The sequence below is a fragment of the Lutra lutra genome, chromosome 4 (assembly GCF_902655055.1).
Source record: "Lutra lutra chromosome 4, mLutLut1.2, whole genome shotgun sequence".
In the NCBI taxonomy this organism is placed as follows: Eukaryota; Metazoa; Chordata; class Mammalia; order Carnivora; family Mustelidae; genus Lutra; species Lutra lutra.
The window spans coordinates 149,107,799-149,127,974 of NC_062281.1; the positions used below are offsets into that span (position 1 = coordinate 149,107,799).

The 20,176-nt window shown below is 44.0% G+C and overlaps 1 protein-coding gene across 10 annotated transcripts in view; it reads right to left on the minus strand.

The window, feature by feature from the left end:
- The window catches only part of FGGY (FGGY carbohydrate kinase domain containing), a 414,785-nt gene that overhangs the window by 162,969 nt on the left and 231,640 nt on the right, over positions 1–20,176 (minus strand). For all 10 annotated transcript variants that reach the window (XM_047726124.1, XM_047726127.1, XM_047726128.1 and 7 more), the window contains one exon: positions 8,606–8,709. In XM_047726124.1, coding sequence (XP_047582080.1) covers positions 8,606–8,709 — 104 coding nt within the window. The remainder of the gene's footprint in view (positions 1–8,605; positions 8,710–20,176) is intronic.

Genomic DNA, 20,176 nt, shown 5'->3' on the forward strand with positions numbered 1-20,176 from the left:
GTCTCTGACCTTCTGAGAGGCCTTGGGTCACCTAACCTTGTGTTGTTCCTGGTCTTCCAGAAACATGCAACCAGACAGCCCTGCCCAGCTTTTATAGGAGTGGAATGGCTGGGCACACACACGGGAGGTGTGACTTTGTAAGAAAACGCTAAACTCTTCTCCAAAGTGGTTGTGCCGGTTCACGTCCCCACCAGGAGCATGGAGGAATTCAGTCCCCATATCCTTGCCACAACTGTGGCCCATCTAAAAGCGTGCAGTGGATCTCAAGGCGGCTGCAATTTGCATTCCCTTCTAAGTAATGATGGGGAGCATCCTTTGCTCCTCTAACTCTGGCCTGAGTGCGAGAGAGGCCCGGGCCACAACTCTGCTTTGGGGGATCATCCTCTTCCCTGATGTAAGGAAGCTGCAGAGCTACACCACAGCCATCTCCCAAAGAGCAAGGCTCTAACAACATGGCACAGTCTGATGGGGGCACAGCTCTGGTCAGAGTCCAGAGCCTAGGGCTCCTCAACTCTCTTTTCCCAAGAGAACAGACAGCAGGCTATAGAAGGACTCTGAGCCAAAAATGCATCCTGGTGAGCTGCTGAGGGGAGGAGTGGGGAATGTCAGTTCTAGTCCCAAGAGTACAGGGTGTGAAGGAGGGTGGGCAGAGCCTAGGAATGGAAAGCTCTGGAAGGCTGTCATGTGGGGGAAAGGAGAGAAAGCAAGTATGGCTGGTCTGTGTCTCCCAGGACTCACTAAATAACATCACTCAATGAAAATCTCACTTCCCAGAGAGGCCAAATGAACACCCAGATGTCCCTGGTAAAGTGGAGTGGGCAACAGAATGCCAACAGCTCACACGGGGGGGTCCGTGGTGGGGGGCTTCTTCCACTCAGTCAGGGCCCCTCAGCAGAGACGGACGATGAAAGTCGATGCCACTAGGTCAGGAAGGAGTGAAAAGAGCCTCTGGAAAATCCAAGCACTTGCACACTTCTGGGGTGGTGGGCCACGTGGGTGGGAAGCAATCCAGCCATGCAGTCACCAGGCATCTGATAAGCCCGACCGAGCTCCTGACAGGACAGGATGGCCAACAGGGGCACAGGAGACACGGGCCCACTAAGCAAGTCTGCTTCACCGAGATACAAGTTGGTACCAGTAAAACACAAATAATAGTAACTACTGGTCTGTGCTAGTGGCCAAAAGAAGAGAATCGTAAACCATGTCAGAGTAGTTGGAGAATTAAGCTGGGCTGGAAGGAAACAAGTGAAAACTAACATTGATTGTATGGTTTTTTTAAATGATGATGAAGTAATTTTTCTTTAGCGATTTAATTTATTTCTTTGTCAGAGAGGGAGCAGAAGCAAGGAGAGCTGCAAGCAGAAGGAGAAGCAGGCTCCCCACTGAGCAAGGAGCATGATGCAGAACTCAATCCCAGGACCCTGGGATCATGACCTGAGCTGAAGTCAATGCTTAACCAACTGAGCCACCTGGGAGTCCCAATGATGAAATAATTTCAATAGATATGTTTAGAATAGGGCCTGAAATACAGTAAGCACTATATAAGTGACTGCAGATAACTACAATTTTTACTTTGTATTTTTTTGGTCTTCTTTTCTGTTTTTTTTTTTTTTTTTCAATAAGCTTTGTCGAGGTGTAATTAGCATGCGCCAAGCTGCATATATTGAAAGTGTCTAATGTGATAAGTTTTGACATCGCATACACCAGTGAAGACATTACCATAATCAAGGTAATCATCTCCACCAACCCCCAAAGTTTCCTTGTGCCATTTGTGTTCTGCCTATCCTCCCGGCTGCCACTGTGCCTGCTCTTCCACCGCAGGGAACCAATGATCTGCTTTCTGTCATTATATGTTAGTCTGCATTACTCAGAATTTTAAATAAATGGCATCACAAAGTCTGTACCTCTGGGGGGTTTGGTTATCAGCATACTTATGTTGAGATCAATGCATGCCGTATCTTATATGAACAGCTCATTCCCTTTTATTGCCTAGTAGTAAAGCTTTATAATGGACATCCCAACAGCGTATTCATATAGTTACTGTCGAAAGGCATTTGGGCTGTTTCCAGTTGGGGGGGGGGGTGGCTATCACAAATAAAGCAGCTGTGAGCATCTCTGTACAAGTTTAGGAACGGACATAAGCTTTCATGAGTGGGATGGCTGGATCACACGGAGGGTGTATGTTAACTCTGGCAGAAACTGCTCAACTCTTTTCCAAGGTGGTTGTGCCATTTCACATCCCCAACAGCAGCATGTAAGTTACAGTCCCCGAATCCTCACCCCGAGGTTGGCCATTCCGGTAAGCGTGTACGCCACTGTGGTATGGGGTTGCCTTTTCCTCGTGACAAGTGATGATGGTTAGCATCTTCTCAGGTGCTTGTCATCCACATCTTTTCTTTGGTGAAAGCTCTATACCAACATTTGCTCATATTTTCATTGAGCTTGCTCTCCCTCTCCTCTGCACCTTTGGGAGAAGCTACTTAACTAAAAGGAAGAGCGAGGACTCTGAGGTCAGTACCCTAGATGGCTTGAACATGGTATGACCCACCGAACTATCGTTTGCCTCAGTCTTCTCACTTAGGAAATGAAGACAGTAATGGCGGCTATCTCACAGAACTGTTGATTACCTGACATAAAGGATCCAGCACAGTCTGGGTACACTATAGTACCTGACAGATGGTAGCGGCTAACACCATTGTCTTTCTCCTCATAATGACTGAGGCTGGGCCAGAGATGTTCAATGACCTCTGTCCAGCACAGTGTAGAACTTCCCTAGCCTCAAATGCCAGGAGAAGCACTGCCCTGAGCTTCCTGAGCTCAGTACTGGTCACTGAACCACATCAACCATTCCCTCGACAAACTGATACCTAGCCTATAATCTATTTTCAATAAATGTGGTTATGAGGTCCTGGGTCAGCCCCACATGGAGAGTCTCCTCAGAATGCTGGTGACTGAAGAGGGAGTGGGGCCCTTCATGCAGAGAACTCTAATTCTTTCATCGGTAGGCGTAACAGGGGTCCTATTTGTACCAGGTGGACCCCCTTCCCTGTCCACCTTTCTCAATGACCTCTGCCAACGCCACCTGCTAAAGAGACTGAGATAGAGAAACTGGTCCTTGTGCCTACTCTCTTCTTAGCAGTGACACCTGCGAACAGAACGTCATCTGTTCAAGGCCTGTGGCTGTTCTGCCCACCCATGGTGCCCTCCTGATGGGCCTTTACATAACCATATCCCATCCAGACCACAGAAGTCACCTCCATGGTGCTATAGACACAAAAGAGCAAAACAAAATGCAGAGTGATGACAGGGCATGTGGTCTGAAACTGGGCTGGCAGGAAGTGTCCCAGTGGGATCAGGGACACATTATACCCTATAGGAAAACTTTCTTATCTACTCAAGACTTTGGGCAGGCCCTTCTCCCTATTCCTACCACACTCCAGTCATGCATGGACCATAGCGATCTCCATCTGGACTGAAGTTGTCTCCTTCTTGTTTCCTTCTCAATGAAGGCGGGCATGCCATGTCCATCATAATGATCTCAGCACCCTTACCACTTAGCCAGGCAAGTACAAGAAAATGCTTCTGTCATGAGTAAATGATTTAATGAATGATTTAAAAATAAACTTTTAATTTTAGAACAGTTTTAGGTTACAGAAGACTTATAAAAATATATAGAGTCCCCATATACCCCACACCCAGATTCCTCTACCATTAATACCCCACAGAAGGTATAAATATCACAATTACAGAGTAATATTGATATATTATTACTAAATGCCTTACTTTATTCAAATTTGCTGAGTTTTCACCTAATGTCCTTTTTCTGTTCTAGGACCTGACCCAGGACCGCATATTGCATTTAGTTGTCACATCTGTTTAGGCTCCTCTTGGAGGTGATGGTTCTTGGGACTTCCCTTATTTTTTTGATGACCTCCCCAGTTTAGAGGAGTAGGGGTCAGGTGTTTCATAGAAATTCCCTCAACTTGGATTTGCTGATTTTTTCTTAGGATCACACTGTGGCTATGGGTTTTGAGGAAGATGATAAAGTGCCATTCTCATTAAATCATATCAATAGTACATATTATCAACATGGCTTATCACCATTGACGTTGACCTTCACCATCTGGTAGAGGTAGCATTTGTCAGACCTCTCCACTGTAAAATTATATGCCCCCTTCCTTTTTATACTGTCTGCTTTGAAAGAAAGTCACTAAGTGCAGCTCACCCTTAAGGAGTGGGAAATTATATTCCACCTTATTGATGAGGAAGTATCTACAGAAATTATTTGGAATTCTTCTGCAGGAGACATCTTTCTTATTCATTTAGTCATTTATGTATATCACTATGGACTCATGACATTTGTGTCATACTTTAGGTTATTATCCAATACCACTTTATTTTGCTGCCCACATTGTTCCAGTCTTGGTCACTGGGACCACCTTCAGATATATATATATATTTGGAGCATTTCCTCACTTTTTTTGTACTACTAGATGCCCCAGGCTTAGCTCATCCATTTCCTGTTCCAGTCCTAGAATCAACCACTTCTCCAAGAAGTCCAAGCTCTTTTTATTGGAGAAATGCATTAGAAACCAAGATCTAGGTATCAGTGTGCTTGGAACAACTAGCTACTGGGGTATCCTAGTTTCTAGCTCTTCTCAACTGTCAGAGCTAGGAAATAGAAGTATGTTTACTAACAAATAGACATGTGTAGATATATATACATGCATCTATAGATATCTCCAGATACTTGTATACCATATATATATATATATATATATATATACAGATATTTGTATATACTTGTATATGTATCTATGTATAAACTAGATGAAGCTGAACATGAGTTTGCTCTGATGCCTCTAATTCAAATCTATTACCAAATGGATCATTCTGGCCTTCACAAATCATTTTTTAATAACAGCACTATATTTGGTCTTTTATGCTGGGAGTAGTGATGAACTGTTTGTAAAGATCACCCCACTTAATCCTCGAAACATCTTTATGGGTAAATACTACCGCCCACATTGAACAGATGAGAACACTGAGGGAGTGGAAGAAGGAGTATCTGACCTAAAAGAAGTTAAGTGGTGGGGCTCACATAGGAGCCTACATCCTTGAGATCGACAGAGGACCACCATCCCCACATTCATCTGAGTCCTTGCAAAAACCGCAGTTCTGAGTGATTTAAGATGCACACATAATTCCCAGCCCTCAACAGCCAGTGTTCTGTTCACATCTTACCTCTTCAATACTTCTTCCACTTCCCAGGGTCCTCTCCCCATCTGACATGCTAACCACAACACAAATTGCCAAGTTACAACCTGACTTGACGACCCCAGGGAAGGGGTGTTGGAGCTATGGCAAGGATCAGCTCCATCTGACCCCACGACTTTTCAACCTCCGGCTAACCCCTGCTGTGTATTATGTTGGGTTTGGGGGATGTGCTAGTAATTAACTCTGAGCAAGGAGCTCTGCTTTCATGGAGTTAAAAAAAAGAACAAGCATTCTTTTTCTCTTGTTAATTAAATCATCTAAAGGAAGATACACCTGTATCTTCCAAAATATCAAAGGCCTGATTAGTCTAAGTCTTACGTTCAACCTCAAGCTTTTTTTCCAGATTCCTGGAAGTAATAGGGACCAGGAGGTGAGGAACTTCTAAGTATTTATTAGTATTTGCTTACTTGGACGTTCATTCATTCATATGTAGAAAGAGGCAATCCGGATCAGGCACAAAATATTCTTGGGAATTTTGACTCAATCAACATACTGAATCAGAAACATCAGTGAACAGACAGGAAGAAACAAAATCCTTTAGACCAGGTTGAACACCACTTTTTGAAAAGCCCAGAGTCCCCTCTGGTCCCTGTATTCTGTTTGGTGAATTTTTCCTGACAGTTGGTGGTTTTATTTGCCAGAACCACAACAAAGGGGGTCCTTGAGTTTCCCTGGGAGTGTTTCCTTAGACCTGCACCTCTCCTAGACCTCACAAAGGTGTTATTGTTGCTGGCTCACTGGGCGCCTGGCACCTGAGCAAGATCAAAGGCATTTTCTGATGCCGGCATGACCACAGTCTAGCCCTCGCCACATAACATTAAAGCTGATGATTAATCCCATTGGCCCAGAAGGTCCCTTCCCACTCCCAAGTACAAAGCTGGGTGGGGGTGGGGACTTTATTTCCAGCACAACACGACCATAATAAACCGGCATTTTATGGCCCTAATTCATTGCAACCAACTGCAGCTGCCCATCAAACTCGCTAAAGCCCCAACAGTTGCTTCATGTGAGCCTTATATATCACTAGGAGAGTGTACTAAGAATCTCCACCATTTCTGAGTATCTGCTCTAGACTAGAGACATACGTGCACAATTCACACTAACCAGCAACACCAGCCCCGATGGGATGGAGGAAGGATGTGAGATTTGGAGAAGTAGCTCACCTCTCAGGTCACAAGCTCAAAAAGTGCATGAGCAGGGGTTCACCCCGCATCTGGAGAGCTCTGAAGCCCAGGCCGGCTCCACTTCTTTGAGGGACGTGACCATGGGGCATAGCACTGCGAGGCACTGAGTGGGATCTGAGTGCTGGGTGTGAGTGCTCTGCTCCAGCTTAACAGCTTGTGACCCAGGGAACATTTCTGGATTTTTCTATGCCTTAGCTGCCTAATTGGCAAAATGGATCCTGTAGGAAAAGGGAGTACCAATCCCATTAAGAGACAAGGAGAATGAGGAGTGGGGACATGACAGAGTCCCTCAGTTTCGTTTGGATTTGCGTCTGCTCAGAAGTCTGAACTGAGTGTAGTTAAAATGTCTGAAATTCAGATTTCACAAGAGGAACCAGATTAGACGCATCCCTGTGAAAATGGGAGTGATTTAAATAGGTTTCAATTGGGGTTCAGTGAAGAAAAGCTAGGCGGTGTAGACTCATGTCCACGGAGATGAGGGTGGGCTGCCCGGCCAGGTACCTCCTGGGTGAGGTAGCCCGAGGCCTCTGCAGACCTCTCCCTTCAGGGACAGCTGGGCCCTACAACAGGGCTGCTGAGGGGATTTTAAAAACTCAATTAAAAAAGTTTCACTTAAGACCTTGTCCATAGAAACTAACAAAAGGAAAACATTTTTTGTTTTGTTTTATTTTTTGGGCTTTCTTTTGGCGGGGGGAAAGGGCAGGATCAAGGGAATCTATGACCTTGGAATCCAACATAAATGTCCCCTCAGGAAGGTGTCCCTAAGGTGACCCTTCCCAGGCAGAGTCAGTCCCTGCGTCCTTTCTGCCCGACAGCACCAGCACATCTCTTCAAGAGCTAACCACCACGGAGCGCTCCCTTCATGGCAAGCGCATCACAGCCTCATTTCACACTCAGAACACTAAGAGCCGGGTACAAGGACGCTCCACATTTTGTAGAGAAGGAATCTGAGCCCCAGAGGCCTAAGTGCCTTGCCAGGGGCCCCATACTTAGTAAGCAGAGGAAGTACAATTGGAAACCAACAGGGCTGGATCTACCATGAAATGGGAAATGGTGCACACTGTTTGGCACATGGTAGGTGCTCAGGATCCCAGGTTCCATCTGCACGGATATTCTGGGGCCTTGTATTGGTAATGCCAGCTATGATGATGCCACATCGATAGGACGGCTTCTGTCACCCTTATGTCCCCAAGGTTTAGCAGAGCTCCAGACACAAGAAGGGAGAGGAGTAAGTACATAAATGTATCACTACTTACTCAACCAGAATATTTAATGGTAAAAAAGGCTCACTGGTCCCTATTGCTACTCACCATAGTTTGACATGGCACCTGATTCCCTCCATGGTCACAGAGATTCTGCCCTGGACTGGGTCCACGCTCATCCTTGCCCACCCCACCCCCCCCGCCTCCTCCTCCTCCCCCTCTCTCCCTCTATTTTACTCATCTGGGAAAAATCCAAGGAGTCGTCCATCTAAGTTTAACAGAGTAATGACTTTTAAATAAAAATATGGTAGAAATGGGTACTTATCGAAATGGAATGCTTTCAGACTCATGCATTTAAAGGAGATATAAATTTTAGGGCAGGCACTAAATTTTAACTGCAATCTTAGAGAATGCCTTTCCACTAATTCATGGAGAAAAATTAACAAAGTGAAAATTGCTTATCAGTGTTCTTTTGAAGTCATGACATGCAGCCCAATTCTATAGATCATCAGGGTGCTTCCAGGGAGATGGATTTATATTGATTTGGAGAGAGCTCAGTGGCCAAGGAAAACAGACACCCCTTTGCAGAGAAGACTCAGCAACCCATTAGGGACAGATCAGCCTGGGAGCAAGGTGTTGCCACCCTTGGATCCAATTTCAGCCCTCACGCCTGAGCTTTCTGACCAGGGAGATGTCAAAGACAGACTCAGACCTCTACACTTTTTAAGAATCTGGCCCCTGGACAAAGATACAGCAAATTTAAGCACAGCTTTTGGGAGATGGGCTGGGCTTCTGGCTACACAGAGCAGGCGGGCAGCAGGAAGGGAAGGAACTGACAGGCAAAGGGGTCAGCAAGTCACATCTCCTCTTAGGCTGCCCCCTCCCCCCACAGCCCGCTCCCACCCACTGGTGGTCGCCCTGCCCTCTACCCAGCAGACTCACCCCCATGTGACAAGAAGACGTTCCACAGATGACAGCCAGCCGTGACGTCATTGGCTGTCCTTCACAGGCAAGGCCGTACCCTCTCACATCTGCTCCAATCACTCCTGTGAGAAAGCAAAACAAAACAAACCCCTCTTTAAAAAAATAATAAAATAAATAATGAGAAAAGAACACTAAGAACAAGCATACAACAACACTCCTTTATACAGCCAAACACTGAGAGAGTGTTCCTGCGTAGGCCGGTGTGGGGAACCTAGGAAACATGTGATGTCCATGCTTTGTCTGGTCCATGTACAGCGTCTAACTGTTTGTTGTAGGAATCCTAGTCACTGTCATTAGAATATTCAAAGCAGCAGCCATCAGGAAATACCAGGCACTATGCTGAACATTTATGTGGAGGACCTCCTTTTACATTAACCCTGTCCATTCCGTCTTGTCAATGCCACACCCATCGGTGGAGAAACTATACAGCAGGTGTCAGGAAGTGGGAGCTGCAAACATGCCAACATTCCTCACTACAACACGGGCAGGGGTGCAGTGTGCTGGGGCAGGGCAGAGACTGGGCTCTGGGTGACCTCCCCAGCTCCACCCAGCACCAGCCTCGACCCCACTCTCCGCTGTCTTTCCCACTTCAAGGCCTTTGTACTTGTTCTTCCTTCCATCTGAAATGCCATTCCCCAAACTCTTTGCCAGGCTACTCTTATTTATTCCTTACTCAAATGTTACTTCCTCAGGCAGCTTCCCTGGTCCTCCAGGAAAGATGGGAGTCTCCCCGTTCAGTATTCAAACATACCCTTGAACTTCCCTAGCACACAAGACAGTGTTTTGGTTTTTTAATTTAAACTCAAGTAGTGTATATATGTGTGTGTGTGTGTGTGTGTGTATACACATATATATATAGCCAATATATAGCACATCATTAGTCTCAGATATAGTGTCCAATAATTCATCAGTTGCGTATAACACCCAGTGCTCATCATATCACATGTCCTCCTTAATGCCTGTCACCCCATTACCCATCCCCCTCCCAGCTACTCTCCAGCAACTCTCAGTTTGTTTCCTATAGTGAAGAGTTCTCTCATGGTTCTTCTCCCTCTCTGATGACTTCCCATTCAGTTTCAGTTTTCCCTCCCTTCCCCTATGATCCTCTGTGCTGTTTCTTATACTTGCACATGAGTGAAACCATACGATAATTTGATTTACTTATTTCGCTCAGCATAATACCTTCCAGTTCCATCCACGTTGATGAAAATAAGATTTCATCTCTTCTGATGGCTGAGTAATATTCCATTGTGTATATATACACCACACCTTCTTTATCCACTCATCTGTCAATGGACATCTGGGCTCTTTCCATAGTTTGGCTATTGTGGACATTGCTGCTATGAATATTGGGGTGCAGATGTCCCTTTGGATCACTACATTTGTATCTTTAGGGTAAATACCTAATAGTGCAATTGCCAGGTTATAGGGTAGCTCTATTTTTAACTTCTTGAGGAACCTCCATACTATTCTCCAGAGTGGCTATATCAGGGCATTCCCACCAGCAGTGTAAGAGGGTTCCCCTTTTTCCACATCCTCACCAACATCTGTTTCCTGACTTATTAATTTTAGCCATTCTGACCGGTGTGAGGTGGTATCTTATTGTGGTTTTGATTTGTACTTCCCTGACACCAAGGGATATGGGGCATTTTTTCATGTGTCTGTTCGCCATTTGGATGTCTTCTATGGAGAAATACCTGTTCATGTCTTCTGCCCATTTCTCGACTGGATTACTTGTTTTTTGGGTGTTAAGTTTGTTAGGTTCTTTGTAAATCATGAACACTACCCCTTTATCTGACATGTCATTTCCAAATATCTTCTCCCATTCCATAGGTTGTCTTTCAGTTTTTTTGTTTCCTTTGCTGTGCAGAAACTTTTTATCTTGATGAAGTCCTAAAAGTTCATTTTTTGCTTTTGTTTCCCTTGCCTTTGGAGATGTGTCTATCAAGAAGTTGCTGCAACCGAGGTTGGAGAGGTTGCTGCCTGTGTTCTCAAGGATTTTGATGGATTCCTGTCTCACATTTAGGTCTTTCAACCATTTTGAGTTTATCTTCGTATATAAGGAAATGGTCAAGTTTCATTCAGCAACATGGGGCTCTCCAATTTTATTGGGTGCACCATTTATTGACGAGACTATACTTTTTCCATTGGATATTCTTTCCTGCTTTGTTGAAGATTCATTGACCATATGGTTAAGTGTCCATTTCCGGGTTCTGTATTCTATGTGTGATCTATGTGATCTACATGTCTGTTTTTGCGACAATACTATACTGTCTTGATAATTACAGCTTTGTAATATAGCTTAAGTGTCTTGGATTGTGATGCTACCAGGTTTGGTTTTCTTTTTTTAACATTCCTCTGGCTATTCAGGGTCTTTTCTGATTCCATAAAAATTTTAGGATTATTTGTTCCAGCTCTGTGAAAAGTGTCGATGATATTTTGATAGGGACTGCACTGAATGTGTACATTGCTCTGGGCAGCATAGACATTTTAATAATATTTATTCTTTCAAACCATGAGCATGGAATGTTTTTCCATTTCTTTGTGTCTTCCTTAATTTCTTAAGTGTTCTGTAGTTTTTAGAGTTCAGATCTTTTGGCTCTTTGGTTAGATTTATTCCTAGTTATCTTAGTGGTTTTTGATGCTATTGTAAATGGAATTGATTCCTTAATTTCTTTCTTCTGTCTCATTGTTACTGTATAGAATTCCAACTGATTTCTGTGCATTGATTTTATATCCTGTCACATTACTAAATTCTTTTTTTTTTAAAGATTTTATTTATTTATTTGACAGAGAGACATCATAAGTAGGCAGAGAGAAAGGCAGAGAGAGAGAGGAGGAAGCAGGCTGCCTGCCAAGCAGAGAGCCCAATGTGGGGCTCGATCCCAGGATCCTGAGATCATGACCTGAGCCGAAGGCAGCGGCTTAACCCACTGAGCCACCCAGGTGCCCCACATTACTAAATTCTTATATGAGTTCTGGAGTTCAGGGGTGAAGTATTTTGGGGTATTCCATACTGAGTATCATGTTATCTGTGAAGAGTAAGAGTTTGACTTCTTTGCCAATTCGGATGCCTTTCTTTTTGTTGTCTGATTGCTGAAGCTAGGAGTTCCAGTACTATGCTGAATAACAGTAGTGAGAGTGGGCACCCGTGTCATGTTCCTGACCTCAGGGGAAAGCTCTCAGTTTTTCCCCATTGAGAATGATATTTGCTGTGGGCTTTTCATAGATGGCTTTTATGATACTGAGGTATGTGCCCTCTATGCCTACACTGTGGAGAGTTTTAATCAAGAAAGGATGTTGTATTTTGTCAAAAGCTTTTTCTACAAGAACTGAGAAGATCATATGGTTCTTGTCTTTTTTTTTATTAATGTGGTGCATCACATTGATTAACTGATTTGTAGATGTTGAACCACTCTTGAAGCCCAGGAAAAAATTCCACTTGGTCGTGGTGAATAATCCTTTTAATGCACTGTTGGATCCTACTGGCTGGTGTCTTAGTGCGAATTTTGGCATCTGTGCTCATCAGGGATATTGATCTATAATTCTCCTTCTTAGTGGGGTCTTTGTCTCATTTTGGTCAAGGTAATGGCCTCATGGAACAAGTTTACAAGTTTTCCTTCCCTTTCTGTTTTTTGAAACAGCTTCAGAAGAATAGGTATTAAACACCGGTGGTTTTAAAAGCCTACACTGCCTCCCTCTTCTATAATAAAAGCTTCTGGAAGCTGGCACTTTCTTATCCACATGCTGAGAAGCCCAGCCCCCTACATAGATGCTGGTACAGAGCAGGAGGCAAAAGTACCAATGCGTGGGAATGCAAGGATAAGGAAGACAACTCCCTGTCCTCGGAGTGTTCCCAGTCTGGTGAGAGGAAAGAGAACCCTAAAGGTATGGGGGTTCAGTATGGGGAGTCAGGATAGGATGGAAACGTGGAGACCACAGGAGCAGCCTACTTCAACCAGCAGGGGTCAGGGAGGTTTCCCCAGAAGGTATGTCTACGCTGTTCTGCAGGAATTGGCCAGGGGAAAGGTGGGGGTGGGGGTGCCTCCTCAGGCCATAAATCCCCAGATATTGACAGTATTGGCTGCTCAGCAAGCAGGCCTTTCCAGAAAGCAGGATCTCAAGGGCCAATGAGAGGCTCTCACATTCCAACAACTTTCTAGGTTTTTCCAAGGCTTTTTCCAAATTCTACCTTCCTAAGCACAGCCACTTAAAAACCTGGGCCATTGTTCAGAGGCCCAGCAGCAGGGGGAGGTAAGACTCTTTCAAACTTCCTGTGGTGATTATCACCGCAATGAGGTCCCAGCAACCGGGTGATTGAGGTCTGAGACTGAGCCCATAAGAGTCCTGGGCCTACTGGCTTTCATCGGTCCCTTGCTCTGCTCAGCACTGCGGGATCCTGCAGACTGCGGTTCAACATCGGCGGGGAGATCTGAAGGCTGTAGGAAGTAGAGAGCCCCAGTGTGTCTCCTTCTCCTGCATGACTTCAGCTCTGCTGACAGGGCCACATGGCTCTGATATCTGCTGACACCTTTGGACTCTGGTAACCTCCTTCTTCCTTTGTCATTCTGGCCTGGGGTAGTAGCAGCTTCCATTTTGCTGATCACTGGCTAGCTTCACAAGGACGTAGCCTGTCCTGGCGACTTTGTTATTTGGGTCACCAATTTTCTGTACTAAATTTCCTGTTTTTTAAATACTTAGTTTATATTTTTCTAGGTGGACCCAGAGTGATACAGCTCCCCATCCAGGGCACAAAGGGTTTTGCACAGGAAGAAACCCTAGATCTGAGCTAGTATTAACTGAGCTAGTATTAACGCACTCTCTCCATACCTGTCTCATTTTATTCTTAAAACCACTGAATGTGACTGGTACTGTTATCATCCTCATTTCAAAGAAGAGGAAACTGAAGCTTACAAATGAGGGGTAACTTAACCACGTTCACATAGCTCACAAGAAGCAGGGTTAGCATTCATATCCAGGTAGGTTCGTTCCTAGGTTGTTTTCCAAGATAAAAACCCAATAACCGGGTGGCTGATATTATCTGTAGATCTCAAAATACTAGGGTCTTAAAGATACTGATCCTGAGATCCCTGACAGAAGAGGGGTCAGCCACTGGTGGTCCACAGTGCTATAAATAAGTTCAGGGAATTCCTGATGATGGCCTATACTTACTGACTCTACATATATAAAGCACAGGCAAAGCATACCTCACAGGGTTTCAAATGGGAAAGTGAGAAAAAAATAAGTCTATAGTAACTATTTCCTTGTTTCTTCTCCAGTAGATTCATTGTTGGTACATCTAGGCTTGGAATCTGAGGACTAACTAGGGCATTGTAATGGGAGAAGAGTAGAATTTGGAGACAGGAAGACCAGCTATAAAATGAAGACAACAGCAGTATCATATGGTCACTGGGATACTAAGGAGATTTCAAAAAATAAAAGTTTGATTAATGGTAGCTATGTCTCCATTGCTACTATCACAATGCCCCTTACCACTAGCACCATCATTGGCACCAACAGCCACTCAATTATTTCCCAAGAGACAGCTGTATTCTTTCTTCCCTCCTAGCAAATATATCAGACATCTAAGATAGGCTGAGTGCTGTGCTGAGCTCTTTAAATATTATCTCATTTAATTTCCACAATGCCTACATTTTTTCCCTTCCTCAACAGATGCAAAAGGAAAGGTTCAGAATATTCAAGTGACATGCCCAAAGAACATGATGCAGATAGAAGTGTTGGGACTGGACGTCGTTCTGTCCGATTCCAAAGCCCATGTTCCTTCTACACTCCTTCAGTTTTTGATGTTGTATTGTCTCATGTGAGGGAAACACATTTGTAAATATCGGCACACCACAGAACACTGGTAAAAGCCATGGGTTGAGAGTTAGAAAAGCTGAGTTTAGCCCCAATTGTGCCACACTACAACAAAGTCTGAGCCATTCCTCCACATCCACAATGTATACGTGAAGTCACAAATGGGGATCCTTTCTCTGCTCTTCTCGACATACAACACATGGTGCTTCTTCAAAAAAACCAAGTAAAGTGTCTCCTTTTCTAAAAACAGGAAGGCAGAAAAATGCCTCCCCAAATCCTACACTCTCGAGCTCTGAGATGTTGATCACCTCAGGCCAGGCTTACCTAACACGGGCAAGAGGCAGGTCACGTCCAATTCCCTCAGGAGAAGCCCTCTAACCCTGCTTCGGGTCCAGCCCAGTCCCCAGCAGGGCAGAGCCGACGCCTGCTCTGAGGCCACAGGAAACTGAGAGCTGGTGGATCTCATCTCGTTTTTCCTTCAGACACACAGAGCTTAGAGGGGCCTTCCCTGAGAAAAGAGGCCCAAAGCAGAGAAAGCAACCAGGCGCAGGAGGAGCTTTCTCCTTTCTGAATAAATACATTGCACAATCCAGAGAGGACTCAGGCTGCACATGCACATCAGGAAACAATTCACAAGACGAGATTTTGACAAGCGCAGCCCTCAGCGCTGCTGGGGCCCTTCATGGGACTGTAAAGTGTCAGTTTATTCAGCATTCTGCAGAAAGTTATTTAAAGGGCAAAATTAGCAGGTGAAGAAATAGGGAGGCCAAAGAAGTAAGACATTCAATCTTATTTTTCCTGAAACTTGCACAATGCTCGGCTGATGGTAGTTGCTCAATAAATTTTTGTTGAATGAAAAAAAAAAAAAAAAAACCAGCAGGAAAACAAGCTTACAGAGTCACTGAATCAATGCAAGCCTTCTTATTTAATGATCCCTACCCCTCCACATACACAGAACACGGTTTGTACCAAGGAACAAGTTTAAAATGAAATTAAAAAGAAAAAAAATTAAAACTTCACGTATAGCTCTCCCATTTTCCCTTATAAGCTGTCTCCCTCCCTCTCCCCTATCTACCAACCATCCATCCATCCTTCCATCCATTTTCTGAACATCTACTACATTTATGTAAAAGAAAATGGAAACTTTGCAAATGTTATGATTAAGAGTAAGTTAACCTGTAATTTATCAAGCCACACTGCTTTGAAAACTTTAAAGGATTATGTGGAAGAAAATCATCTCAAGTTCTAGCCTTTGTGTTATAATTATCTCATACTTTATAGTTAGATAAAGTACCTTATAGCTTGCAAAGCATCCTCAAACACTGCGCCCTTCATTTAGCTTTTAGAAAACCCCATGATATGTTATTTTCTCTCTAGGTCATAGTCGAAGAAACTGAATTTCAAAGACATGAAGTAACTCAGTCAAATTTATTTAGCTACTTAGAGGCAGAAGTAAGGACTCAAACTAGGATTTTCTAAGTCTGTAGTTTTTTGTGTTTTTTGGGGGGAAGGTTGGTTTTCCCCTGTGTTGGAAAATAAAAAGGTCTGCTACAGATGTTTTGGCATCTTGAAAAAAAATCCCTTGAAATAACAGTCTCAGACACATTTTCTGAAGAGAAAAACGAGGGTTTTTGAACACTACATAAGACTCTATCATCTTTTGATTATGGATTTGGCCATTTGGAGGGAAGAACAGATTGATAATTCTATCAATCTATTGATCGAGAATTCTAGCAAATGAGTTGTTCTACTATGACCCTATCAGCCTCACCGGGAAGGAGGCTCTCTGGAGACCATCAGCCTCACATTTATAAGGCCTGCACCAGCAACAGTGAGCTCCTGGAATGGTTAGAACTGTCTTAAAGACGTTTCACTCTGCAGAGGACAGAACACTAGTCTATGCACAAGAAAACATGGCACTCTATTCTTCTTATACTCTTTCAGGCTATCCGGAATAGAACATACGAGGTCAACATTATAGTGTTGTGCTTAAAGACATGGGCTCATTCGTTGTGTGACCTTAATCACATATCTTCATCTTTGTTTCCATTTCCACATCTGTACAATTTGAATAATGGTATCTTCCTCTAGGACTGCTACAGGGATTAGATGTGTGAATATATGTAAAGTGCTGCCCAACAGAAAGACAATGCTCTGAGATGATGGAAATGTTCTAGATCTGCACGGTCCGATACAGGAGTCACCAGGCCCACATGGCAACTGAGCACCCGAAACGGATCATGCAACCGAGGGACTGACGCTTTTCTCTCGTTCAGCTTTGCTGAAACAGCCACGTGTGACCCACGCACGCATCTAGCGCAAGGCAGAGCATGCCCAGCATATATGAACATCTGACTGTCTTTGTTACTGTAATTACTGTTGTCCTCAGACTGAGAGACTTGACTCTCACTTATATGCCTTTGGGCAACGCCTTGATCTCAAAGAACCTCAGGTCTGGTATCTGAAGATTCTGGAATAACAACACTTACCTAACAACATTGCTGTGGGAATTAAGTGAGATGCATATGGAACATACCAGTACTTAATAAATGAGAACCTTAAATCCAGGACCTATGGAAGTGCTTGGCACAACTGTACATTCTTTCTACTTAATCCTGTGTCTTGCTCATCCATACCACTGGTCATTTGCTCGTGCTGTTCCTTCTGCTGAGAATATTCGTTCTACAATACACTCTATACCCTGACAATCACCCTGACAAACACAGACTACATTTTGAAGACTCAACTCTTTCAAAAGAAGTCTTCCCTGACCACATTTTTCCTCATCCCCCCAGGTACTTCGGCCAGGGAGAACCAACAGAGCCTTTCTTACACCCCACTCCCTGACACTGTCCAGATTCATCCGTGTATCTGTGATTTCTTTGTGTACACAGCTGTCTCCCTCTACTACACTATGAGTAGACTGAGGCCAGGGCAGTGGCTCACTAAGTTTTGTTGCTGTTGTTATTTTAAGCCTTTTTTTTTCCAGTATTTATTTATTTGTCAGAGAGAAAGAGAGAGAGAGAGACAGAGAGCACAAGTGGGGTGGGGGTGGGCAGCAGAGGGAGAGGGAGAAGCAGACTCCTTGCTGAGCACAGAGCCAGATGCGGGACTCAAATCCAGGAATCTGGGACCATGACCTGAGCTGAAGGGCAGACACTTAACCAACTGAACCACCCAGGCGTCCCACTACTGTTGTTTAATGTATGAATGGATGGATATGGTAGAAGGCAGAATACTAGTAAAGCCCAAGGCATTTTCTAGAAAAAAGTGGCAGATGTAATCATGGAAAAATGCTGAAGTAGTTTGAGTGACAATTCGTGGGTAATAGTAAAATTATTACTAGAGCCTCACAACATGTCTTGTTTAGAAGAGTTAAAATCACTGGCAAAGAGGAAAGTTCCTAAGACCCTTATGCTTACTGCAAGATGGCTCTGTGCCTGACACTTGCCAAACTACAGTATTAACTCTTCTCCCAATCCCGAGAGGTAGTTATTACTTCAGTTTTACTAACAGAGAAAATGAGACCAAAGTTGTCAAGTAACTTGTTCAAGATCCCTCAGAGGGAGAGTGGGGGAAGGGGGTATCACAAGTGGTTCCACTGAATGCTAAATCCTAAAGAGCCTATAGAAATGAGTTCCTTTCTTTTTAACTGTGTGCAAGAATGCGAAGGATTTACACTCAGCATAGCTGAACTCGGATCCCTTTCAGGATTTATTGTTATAATGCCACTACAGCAAGCCCACGGGGTTCATCTGAAGCCCAACACTAGAAGGAGAATGAAACAGCTGAAAAGATTTCTGTGAGCCTAGCGTTTGATGAAATATCACTTTGGCTTTTAAATTCGGTTTAGAATTCACGCAGTCTAAATCCTGAAGTAGACTTCTCTTTAAAAACAACAATATAAACCCCTACATGATAATCCGACAAAGAAATTTTACATACCCTGGCATGGCCACTGTCTCCCGTCCCCACACTGCACCCTCCACAGAGCCAGAAAGAGAACAGCGAGGGGTCTCCATCTGAATGAGATGTAGACAGACTTTCACTGGCTACTTGAACTAGTTAGGATGTAATGGTTAAGAACAAGGGCTCTAGAATTGGACTACCTGATTTAAAGATTACTTCACCTTCCTGTGCCTCAGTTTCCTTGTTGAAAAAATTGGAATGATAACCATGCACAACTCATAAGGCTATTGGGCAGATGAAGTGCAGAGAACAGTGCATGGGACACAGTATACTCAGTATATTTTTGCCATTGTTGTGACGATTGGCAACTCTTGGTCGGGAATGTTAACAGCACGGCTTGGCAAGAGAGCAGACGCTCTTGTTGGCATGGTGCATGCCTTGCCTGAGTTATTTGGGTTTACTTGGATTCACTGGAACATTTTTGTTTTCCTACCCTTGCATACACAACCAGTGACAGAATAATGGGGGGCTCAGAGGAATAAGGAAGATGAGGTACCAGATAGCAGCAACAATCCAGGCTAACATTTTAAACATTGTTGAGAATAAACCAATAGCTGTTTTGTCTCTAAAAGCTGCAATAACATGTAGCACTCCTCATACCACAATTCTACTTGGCAATGGCATTTCTCACTTCTTTCTAAAAGCTATACTCTTCCATGACTGGCACCAATCAGAAACCAATACAAGACCCTGGGAGGGCCAGAGAACAAAGAACCAATCTTCAGAGAACTGGGTCTTACTCCTCTGTCCCTCCCTTCTGGCCAGAAAGATCAAATCTCGAAGGTAGACTAATATGCAATAGCTTGGAAATCTGAGCCTTGGGAGAATGCTAGCAAAATCCACAGCAAAGACTAAGCAAAAACTTGGTTTCAGAAATTCCTTTCTCCCCAACCTCAGTACGGCCTCCAGACTACTTGGACATTCTCATCTATGACCTCATCAAAGACAATTTTTCACTTGCAGGCATTAGACATGGTAAAGGGTCAAGCTGAAATCCAATGCAAATAGCCAAGTTAACACATGAAAATTACTTTTAAAATAAAGAAATCAAAAGAAAGAGGACTGACCCAAGTATAAGAAATGTATCTTATGAAATAAATCCTTAAACAGATCTGAAACTGATTCTAAACCACAGAGCTTCCTTCTGATATCTTACAAACTAATTCAGCAGCTATATCCTGAATCCCAATTATATGCCACGCACTATGGGGTTAGAGATCTACAGATGGAAGATGTTTCCTTTCATTCTACGAGGTCCCAGCCCAGTAGGGGTGGAGAGATATATAGGCAAACACTTAGAAGACAGCATGGAATAAGTCATGACTCAGACCCGAGCAAGTCTAATGGCAGTATGGAGCCCTGGCCCCTGACCTAGCTTGGTTAGTCAGGGAGGACCCCCTGGAGGAGGTGAGGCAGGAGTTATGTCAGTCAGCAGGGGGAGGAGAGAGGGAGGGAGAGGCGTTTCCAATAGACCTCGAGACCAGACAAAAACACAAGAGAAAGAAATAGAGGATGCATGGTCACTGGGCCATACAATCTGAGGAGACGAGAGTCTTGTATTCTGAAGGCCTTGGGTGGTATAAAGCTCTGGGTCCGAATCAGACAGATCTACACTTGATTCCCAGTCGAACAGTGTGCTCAGCAACCTTCGACAAGCTAACTTATCTCAGCTAACTTTGAGGCTCGGTTTTCTCAGCTGTAAGGTGGGAAGAATGGCACTTCCTTTACAGAGTCATTCTTCCT